General features: G+C 44.7%; 1 protein-coding gene across 1 annotated transcript in view; it reads right to left on the bottom strand.

The window, feature by feature from the left end:
* Positions 1-3,551: 3,551 nt before the first annotated feature.
* The window catches only part of EFNB2 (ephrin B2), a 41,035-nt gene continuing 34,034 nt past the window's right edge, over positions 3,552-10,552 (bottom strand). Inside the window, exons 3-5 of the mRNA XM_016203861.2 lie at positions 6,497-6,589; positions 5,664-5,777; positions 3,552-4,220 (exon numbers count right to left, since the gene is read on the bottom strand). Of these exons, the coding sequence (XP_016059347.1) occupies positions 3,832-4,220; positions 5,664-5,777; positions 6,497-6,589 (596 nt within the window). The 3' untranslated portion in view covers positions 3,552-3,831. The remainder of the gene's footprint in view (positions 4,221-5,663; positions 5,778-6,496; positions 6,590-10,552) is intronic.

Genomic DNA, 10,552 nt, shown 5'->3' with positions numbered 1-10,552 from the left:
GGCAAGCATTGAAAACGCAGTGAAATTCACTGCCGGCCCCGGGCTCGCCTCAACCCAGCACCACAAAACGTGCTTTTATCAATGTTAAAATTTTACAAAGAACGTCTGACTTTTTCCTTCCTCTGGGATTAGCCCGTGAAGAAAAATGAAGCTGCTGATAGCAAATTGCCTTGCTTGAGTGGAAACGAGATCAGTGTGGATTACGCGCCGAGATAACAGAAGAGCATTTCCCTCCTCTCCTCCCACAGCTCACTTTGTAGGTCACTGTCCCGACTGTGCGACCCAGGTGAAACTAGGGCCAGGTTCTTGTTCGGAGCAATTAGGACTTCTTAACAATACTTGTAAAGTGTGAGTTTGATAGTTTTATGGGGAAACCGAAGGGCTCATGGCTCTTTGGGAGGTTAACACGCCCAATGATGTCTGCATGGCCTGATTTAAAAACGGGCACAGAAGTGCCCACGGGCAGAAGGCCCTGGATAACTGTCATCATAGGGAAAGAGTGGAAGGTAAATTAAAACAACAAACAAAAAAAAAGGAAAGAAAAAAGAAAAGAAAAAAAGAAAAGGAAAATACTTTGAAGGCGCTTTTTCCATAGGAAAAAAATATTTTATTTTTTTAAGAACAAATTCAGTTTGAAACAGACGTGGAATGTGGCTCCCGGATCTCCTTGTCGGGGGCTAACTGCGATGTGGAACTAAAGCAGACTGAAAACCTATGACGGGCTATTAAAATAAAACAAAGAAAGAAAAAATATTTATAACTCAAGCATAATACTGTGTTACTTACAAATTGGACAACGAAATTTTAAATAAATATTCATGGTACATAATTACGGCACAAATATGCAGCAATTTGGCAACCTTTTATACCATTTTTTTTTCCTCATTACAGTGCAAAGGGGAATGACACTGCCGTTTAACAAGCTGTAGCTAAATACATTGCAAAATTCAGATTTTATACAAAACATCTTGCTTAGACTTTATAAAAAACCAACATTGCTCTATGTACACAATCTGGGTAAGAAAAGCCATTTCTGTCTTGTTTGCATGTGTATTTTTATTAAAAAGGTGAATAAGGCTACTGTAACACCCCAAATCCATATACAGTAAAATCTGAACCTATTTACAGCATCTTCACTTAAACATTATGGTGCAAATTCCAAAGTCAGGTGACTACGGGTGATAATACAAGCAAGGCATTTACAGTAACTTTCCAAAGCTGAACCAACTTCAAACAAAGGGACAGTTGGTAGATTGTCATATTCTGCACCAGACACAAAACAGACGCACAGAACACGTTTCCATTGGTCGCAGGTAACTCTTCATCAATTCATCTGATTTTTCACAGTTTAGCATATAACCAAAATGTAGCCAACCGGTGATACACACGTTTGATTTCATTACAATCAGACTATTTCCCATTTCCCCCCTTCTTGCCCCTCTCCCCCATACTAAAGGTAACTTCTGATGGCTTACAAGAAAATCTTGTACGAATGCACATGAAGGAGAAGGCTGGGGTGATGGAAAGAATTACATATGTACTGTGGCTGGTCGCCACGGCAACCTTCCACAGAAATATGATATAGATATATATAATATATATTGCAGATATATATTATACATATATGTACACACGTATACCGCACACCCACTCATACATACACACACGCACTCTGGACCAACATCATTTTCAGGTTCAGGAAACAGAGAAGAATAATTTCCGTTGCAACTCGTTTTTGCAGGTATTCACTGGAGGTTCGAGAACCTTAAAATGCTGTTGCTACATTTTTTTTTTTCTCTCTCCCAATTCAGAAAGCAAAGTGTTACCATAGTAACAGGACTATGTTAAAGATGTCTATTTTGCATAGCACATAAAAAGTAGGTTTCCTGTTTACTCACTTTTTGTTCCCCAAAAGGGAGTTTTGGGGGGAGGGGGGAGGGAGGAGGGAGCTAAAGCCAAACTTTCAGCTGAACCCCCCTCGACATGACCCGGTGGATTCTAGCGAACACTTCAGCCATAAGGCAAGGGAAAACACGGCACGGAAAATAAACGCCGGAACATCTTGTCATTGTTAAATATGTGATGCAGCAACGTCGATTTCCTGGTATTTGGGGCTTGCATTTCCTAGTCTACAGTTACGTGAGATGCCTTCAGAGGACTTGGTTATTTTTGTATTTGCTCCCATTATTGTTATTTTTGGAGTAATGTTGTTTTTCCCAGAAGTAGCTGTCCAATTTTTTTTCTTTTTTCTTTTTTAAAGCACTGAGCGTTGGGACCACTTAATTGCCACAAACAAATTTCACATCTTCTGGTGTATGTTGTGTGCAATCTTAAAATATATATTAGTAAAAACTCTTTCACTTTATATCCCTTGTGTTCTATATACCTATCATAAATACCTCCTCCCCCTCGACGTCGCAGCTCCCAAGGACTCTAGGGCCTCACCTGGACGCAGAGCACCTGCGGCAGCCTCGCTCAGTACCTGGCCGCGCCCGCAGCCCGACGGCCGCCGCAAACCCAAGTGTTGTAAGGCTCGAGTGGGGGGCAGAGCGGGGAAGGGGCTGTGGGGGGGCAGGGGAATCTGACCTACCTTTTCACACATGGGAATTCTTTAATAACGCCAGTGATGATGGGATTACAGCCTGCTTGACCTCTGGCCTTTGAACTTCTAGGTCAGATTTGGCTCTCTGCTATTCTCCTAAATGCTTTCCCTGTGTTTAATAAAATGCGGTAAGTATAGCAGCTGAGTCTGCCTGACACACCGTCCAGAGCAGACCGACTTCCCTACAGCTCCGGAGCTGCGCGCTTATTGCCAGTACCACAGCACCCTGCGGGCCGCCCCCTCCAGGCTGCCCCCGCCGGCGCCCCCTCGGTCCCACCCAGTGAAGAGGGGCTAGTTTGTTTTTCTCCTGCAAGTTGCGATTTGATAAGAGTGAATTCCTTCAAATGCACCCTAATCCACTGTGTGTGTGTTGTGTCTCCTACTTGCCTCTTAAAATCTTAGTGAAACCAAAGTGCTGTGCTACCTAATTGGGTGTTTCCCGCCCCACCCCCACCCCCGTTTCCCAATTTTCTGTTTCAGAGGCAGCGGCGTTGAACTGCGTTTGCAGACAGCCCTTTCCCCCAGCCCACCCCCCTCCACCGACTCCTAGTCTTCCTCGCGGACAGCCTGGCGTCCGTCTGTCTGTCTGGAAGGCCCCTTCTCAGCAAACACAATTTCTACAAATGTATCGTATTATCACCCATTCGACCGCGGCTGCTGTTGCAGGTGGAAGGAGTAGGAGACCCGGGGACGTTCCTGTTCCGTTAGCGACGCGCAGTGTGGCGCGAGGGGGCTCTGCGGGGACGCGCGCAGGGCCGGGGCGCGGGGGCGCCCCCGCGAGGCTGGGAGCCGGGGCTCCTGCGGGCGCCCCCCGCCGGGGGTCTGTGCCACACGTCGAGGGGCACGCCCGAGGCGGGAGACGGCGCTTCCAGGCGTGGCATCCCCGGGGGCGCGGGCCTAGGATGCCCAAGGCGCGCCCCCGCCCGCCAGCCCGCCTCCCCCCGGCTCGTGCCGCGGGGCGCACGGCGGGGGCGGGGGCGGCGGGCGCGCAGTCCCCGCGGCCTCGCCCACGCGAGTCCTCCAGCTGCGGGCGAGCATCCGCATTCACCACGGCCCAGGCCCAAACGCTACAGACTAGGTAAGCTGTCCAGCCCCGCGGGGCTCCGAGGAGGCGCTTCCCGCCGCCCCCCGCTGTGCTTCAGTCCGCTGGAGCCGCCAGGGGTCCGCCGCTCCGCGCGCGCCCGCGGGACAGTCCGTTTCCTCCGGGAAAGCGAAGGCACCGCCGCGGCTCAGACCTTGTAGTAAATGTTCGCGGGGCTCTGGGGCGGCATCTCCTGGACTATGTACACGGGGTGCCCGTAGTCCCCGCTGACCTTCTCGTAGTGGGGGCAGAAGACGCTGTCCGCAGTCCTCAGCGGGATGATGATGTCGCTGGGCTCGGAGCCGTTGTTGTTGCCGCCGCGCTTGGGGGTGGCCAGCGTGCTGAGCGACAGCGTGGCCGTGTGCTGCGGCGAGTGCTTCCGGTGCCGCCGCCGGTACTTCAGCAGGAGCACCACCAGCGTGATGATGATGACGATGAAGATGATGCATCCTGACGCAATCCCGGCGAATAAGGCCACTTCGGAACCGAGGATATTGTTCCCGGAATGTCCGGCGCTGTTGCCGTCTGTGCTAGAACCTGGGAGGGGACAAAGGACCAGGCGGTTACCGCTGCCCCCCGGGGGCCACCAGCTGCTTTTAGGGCCCCTGCAAACGTGCAGATGAAGCAGAGCCCACGAGGTCACTGGCGGCGGGGCTCGGACAGACCGACTGCCTCGCTTCACAGCTAGATGGAAACGGCGGGCGTCGGCAGCCACGGATGTGAAAGGAGATGGGACTCGGGCGGGACCGCGCACGCTGCGCTCCAAGCACATCGTTCCCTTCTCCCACATCAGCGCCCGTCAGCCGCCTGGGGGCGCTGTGCCAGGCCGCCCTGGATCCCGCCTCAGGCCTCAGCCCGCGTCGGGCAGCCTGCGCCGGGGCAGCGGGAAAAGGCCCTCTCCAGGCCTTGCCCAAGCCCACTGCCCTGCCTTCCCCAGAAATGGGGGCCTCCCGGGCGCCCACCGCGCCCGCCCTCTGCAGACAAGCCCTGCCTCCTGGCACAGCGGCACCGGACGCGGGGAGGGGCGGGGCCTGGGGAAGTGTTCCTCTCGTAGCTCGTTCGTATTATTTGATTTACACTTAAAATATATTTGGAAGGCAGCAGAAACTCTCACGCGGAACAGACTGCCAACCCAAATGTTAAGTGCTAAAAAACTGCCTGGCATCATTATATTATCCATTTATCAGTTTGTCACAAGAATTTGACACATCTTGTCACTGAAAGTTAGAAATAACAACTTCCCTCCTCGACGCTTGGAAAGAGAAGGGATAGTGCTACAGATGCTAAATTCACATGACTACCAACCAGGCGCACAGATCCCTAATACAGAACTGCTGACGTCTGCGCAACAGCTACCCTATAAAAAACTCATTAGCGTGGTGACAAATATGTAGCTGTTTGTTCAAAGACTGCTAAGAAAATGAAGTTAAACGACAGCCAGTTTTACCTGATATGCTAAACTTCTGCCGGGAATCTGTTTAATATTTTATATTATACTGAATATATAAAAAAAGTTTTCCGGTGGTAACCACCTGAAAAACACAGCATTATGTAATATTTTAAGATGTTACCCTCTAAAAGGTAGAAGAAGATCAATCAGGCTCTTTGTGGATTAGACATAATTAGATGAGGGATTAAAACATTAATTATATATACATTAACATCGGCTTTCAGCTAGTGTTGCAAACAGCATGACAAAGCGTCAGCCAATGAAAATAACTTCTGTTCTGAGAAAAGAGTGCTAATAGTTGGCACATACATCCAGTGAATTCCACTCTTCTGAATGTAGGACTTTTGCGGGAATGAATTATTTTGTTCCTACTGAGCAATTAATAACAGCTAACTGAGCGCAAAGATTACTGACTTCGGTAAGTACAAGTTAATCCTACTGGTTTAGACGTACTTCGACTCTGTTCTGCCTCCTGAGATACTAAGTGTATGGTGCACATAGACCTGCACACAGAGGTCATGCTGCTATACCTGGATTTGGTTTGACAAAGGGACTGGTTGTTGAACTTCTTCCATTTGTACCAGCTTCTAGTTCTGGACGTCTTGTTGGATCATTATGCCTGGTTGACCCAGCAGAACTGGCATCTATATGAAAAACAAATGATTACTTACAGCACAGACATCTGAGGAGATCTAGCTTTAAGATCTGGATATGTTATCTCAAGAGGCATGAATAGCAATGAACATAAGATTCTTTATGCAAAGGACTATGAGATACAAGAATATAATGTTCCTTTCAAAACAAAACGGTTGTACTAGTTATTTCAGAGGTTTAGATTGTGAGGCCATCTGTGGAAACTATAGGGATTCTTGCATTTGGCAGGCAGAGCATTGCAGATGACATTTCAATTTAACTGAGCAAGTTGATTGACTACTATACCAACTTCTAATTAGAAGAATAATTCTTTCTGCGCAATAGGTTATCTATAACTGAAAAGGCTCAACAAACAACAGTCTTCTGTAGTCAAGATGCAGAAGTGGGCAAAACTGCAGAAACTTAGCTTTCATTCTGGATATTTTAATTTTGAACCACAGAGGTGCTTTGCTTTAAAGAAGAAAAATATATATATACACACATATGGCAATAGGCATTCTACCTGGCTGACCTTAACTTTGGTCTCCAATACAAGAAGTCTGTTACAGTGACTTGAGGAAAGCTCAGTGGCTCAAGGTGCATAGAAAGGTTTGCTTTCAAAACTGAACTGAAGAGTGACTGAAGGCGAGTGTTAGCAATGCTGGCGCCACTCTAGCTGGGGGGCTCAACCAGATTACAGTGGCTTCATGAAGCAGCAGATGGTCTTTACCTTGTCCAACTTTCATGAGGATCTTCATGGCTCTTGTCTGGCACACCCCTCCCTCCTGGTTATCCAGGCCCTCCAAAGACCCATTTGATGTAGCTGATTGAAAATAAAATGGACAAAACAAAAAAATAAAGAAAAATCAGGAAATCAATAAGCCAACTTTACATGAACATGAAATGTCTGAAAACAATTTGAAAAATAAGAATTCACTCTTAGTCATAAATTTTCTGAAAGTATGGAATGCTGAAAGTCAAAAATAAAATAAAAAAGAAATAAAGAAAAATGGATACTGTCAACACTGCTGCATGTAAGCTCTCTGGTTTCAAATTTACTTAAGCACTTTCTCCTTCCTTGGTGATCAACTGATTTAGTAAGAGTATACGCATAAAAGGGGCAGCATCTTCCAAAAAGCTTATGGACTATTTCAGGGTCAACCTCAAAAGACCAAAGTAGTTAATACAGTAATTTCAAAACGTGGTAATCATCACACAACACCTGCTTCCTCTACTACAGATTTCCTGCTTCAAGAACAATTAGCTCGATGCGCCCTGTTTGTCAAGCATCCAAGTTCTGTAAACACTGAAAGAAAGATTCCCACACCCCCTTTTTCTTCCCACAGCCTTACTCGAGCTTAGGAAGTATACTAGAATTCAGTTTTTCAAATTCTGAAGTTTGTCCCCTCATTTTGCAGTCAGCCAGAAAGAACGAGTGTGTTATTATTACCAACATCAACCTGGGTCAAACGCTTCAACCAAGCTCCCTATTTTGGGACAACTCTGGATGGAGAGAGGGGGCCCACACATCCCATTGCTCCATTAGGTCCTCTGGCAAACCAGGTTATAAGATGAGGGTTCTAGCAGCCACTCACCTCATTCCCTCCCAGTTTCAAGAAAAAGAGAAGGAGGAAGGACAAGAACATCTGACCACTTTCAGTATTTCTTTTTAAACAGTCTATGCTCTACTCCATTCAAACACAGGATTGTTCTGTCCGTTTAGGACGGTGACTTCTCTGAATTGCTTTGTATAACTAAAGCTGTAAAAAGATAGGCTGCCAGGTATTTTGCGGAGGAACAGGATTTAAATTACAGGTCAAGTTCCAGAAGAGAAAAGAAGGTGGGGAGTGCTAGACATTTTCATTTCACTGAAGTTCAAGGGGCAAGGAACAGAAGTGTTTCATAAGACATTTCTGCAATGTAAATCATGTTCTACTTTGATTATCAAAGTCTTGCCTACTAATATTATACTTTTAAAGGCACTGAAGCCTGGCCGGCGTGGCTCAGCAGTTGAGCATTGACCTAGGATCCAGGAGATCGAAGTTCAATTTCCGGTCAGGGCACATGCCCGGGTTGCGGGCTCGATCCCCAGTGGGGGACATGCAGGAGGCAGCCGATCAACGACTCTCATCACTGATGTTTCTATCTCTCTCTCCCTTCCTCTCTCTGAAATCAATAAAGATGTATTTAAAATAAATAAAAAGTAAATAAAAAGGCACTGAAAAAGGGACAGACTTTCTGATAAAAATAAACTCAAAAGACATTTTTTAAGTGGGCTGTTTGTTTTCCAAGTGGTAGGTCAGCAAACAAATTCTGGATGCATGTATAAAAATATGCCTGTCGTGGATATGAGCTGGAAAATAAGACGCTTATTTACTTGTCTCCAAATTCTTGAGTTATAGACTTTTACTTTCATAGTTTTCCTTAAAAACAATGGCTACCTCTTGTGTGTATAAATATCTCTTTGCTTATCTGAGTGTTTCCTTTAAGTTCTCAGTCTCACAATCATATCTCATTTTTCTGCTATTGCTGACACTGAGTTTCTCCTGGGAAACCGGGCAAAAGTTGCCATAATAATTTTGAGGGTAGAAAGTAGATAGCCTCTTGCAGGCTGTTGAGAAAATGTTTGGCAGAAAAGCTAAAACAAATACTTAAAAACTAAAAAATATAAATCTAAATAAATCATCTTCCCCCTCCCCACTCTTCACTCTTTTCTCTCTCTTCTCCCTTCTCCAAATATGTGCCTAAATTTCAAAGTACCCTTTCCTCTTAAAGACCTAGAACAATATGGATATCTATGAGCAGGCACTGTGTCTGGATAATTATAGAGCAGTGCTATAGTCTTTTCTTAATTATTTAGAGTTTCCTCATTTGATCTTTCTCAAAAATTAAAATGTTTTTATACAGAAAAGACTAGAAAACTAATACTAATGTCTTTTTTTGGCTGCTGGTTTCAAAGGTTTAGTTTCCTTAGTTCAAGTGAAATATCAGTGTTTTCTAATACATAACTGCACCCATAGGCAAAAGTACCCTAACTTAACACTAAGCTGGCAAATGATAAAAATAGGAGCTGAAGGGCGGGACCCAGAAAAAAAATTAGGGAAAATATAGATTTATTTTAATCTTGAGAAGGAAAGGTCAAAGATTTAGGTCCGTAAGAAAAAAAATGAACAGCAGAAAGGAGAAGACAAGGTAGGGTACAGAAGAGTGACTGGCAAGTATAATTATAAATGACATCTGCAGAGGTAGAAACTACTGACGACTTCTACTTTGTCAATCTGGAAGCACAAGAGACGCCCATAATTTGAGTGACTTTTTCTTTAGATGTTACGTGTAGGCCAGTGCCTTTCCTCAATACCGAAGCCTCTGTGCAGAGCTCCCTTTGGTTCAAATGATATCCAAATTACCCCCAAACATAAAGAACTCTACAAGTATTCAAGTTAAATTGCAATCTATAATTCAGCATCCACAGACTGTAAGACAGTAGGAGGAAAATTGTGAGAATGAAACTGTACCGTATCTTTAACAGTTGAAACTTTATTTCTTGGGGAGAAAGAAACCTTTAAGCCCTGGAGTTGCCCAGAGAGGAATCCATGGATGGTACCTTCGCAAACAGAGGCCTTGGACAACTGAAGCTACTGCTGAGTTAGCAGGAGATGGGGGTGAAGGGGAAGAGCTGGCCAAGAGGCACAGCATTGTGAGGACAGTTTTTCTCCTACATTCCTGGACTCTGCTTCTTTCCCCTTTAAGTCAGCTTGGAAGTTGCAAAGATTACTGGAAGATACTGAAAAATTCATTACTAATGTTAAAACAGCACCTAAATACCTGGCTATTTAAAAAGGGGCTAAATTTAAAAATTTAGCCATGAAAAGATTTTTGTCCTAAATTGGGAATGACCTAAATTGTCATGGAAAACCTTGTTTTAAGATGTTATTACCAACTGAAACTTCAGCAGGTAAACTTTATAGCAAGCATAAAATAATTGAGAGTAACTTCAACTTATTTTATATTGGATCCCACAGTAAACAGTGACCTCTCTCTTCTGTACTACTTCCTCCTGGGGGAATGTAGGGGTGTAGCTCTAATTCTACAGGTCTCCCTGCCCCCACCTGGTGAAACTGCAGAGCCAAGTGTCCTGTCCTGATCCTGCCGCTTTACTGGCAGAGATGCTGAAATAAAGCCACAAGACCCATTTCTGACTTCTCCTGCAATAGCCAATCACCAAGATGCTTTAAAAGGTTTAGTGGCTGACTTTGAAAAATAACAAGAAATTGCTAATGCTTGGGAATAAAATCTATTTCCACTTCAGAGGATAATTTTGCAATTATTTTTATTTTTGATTGAATGTACTGGGAATTTTTAACATAAAGAGTAAAAATAAACTGTTACTTCATTATACGTTGTTTTTCTTTGTATTTCTCTACCAGCATTATCTAATCCCACCACAATCAGAATTACTAAATGGATGAGATTGCATTTAATCATTTAGAGACAGAAAAATAACATTGTTATACCTAAGCTTTTAGTGTCCAGACATTTTTTTTTTCTTGGCCCAGGGAAAAAAAGACTTTATAAAATTAAAAACTACTAGAAAAGTTTCTCCATCTAGTTAGAAAATAGGTTTAATAAAAACACATGGGCATTTTATAGCCTGCTTTTAAAAGCTTTTGCTTCAGGGATCTAATTGCATGTAGTGAGTAAACTGAAAGCACTACGCTGTTCCCCCAGGGCCTGGTTTTCAGTGGGTGGAGATCACTGCTCAGCAAAAAAGTACCCTGAGTTCACG

This window comes from Miniopterus natalensis, chromosome 2 (genome assembly GCF_054644295.1).
Source record: "Miniopterus natalensis isolate mMinNat1 chromosome 2, mMinNat1.hap1, whole genome shotgun sequence".
Taxonomy (NCBI): Eukaryota; Metazoa; Chordata; class Mammalia; order Chiroptera; family Miniopteridae; genus Miniopterus; species Miniopterus natalensis.
Note: the sequence above shows the minus strand (reverse complement) of the source record. Positions and strands in the feature narration are given on the sequence as shown.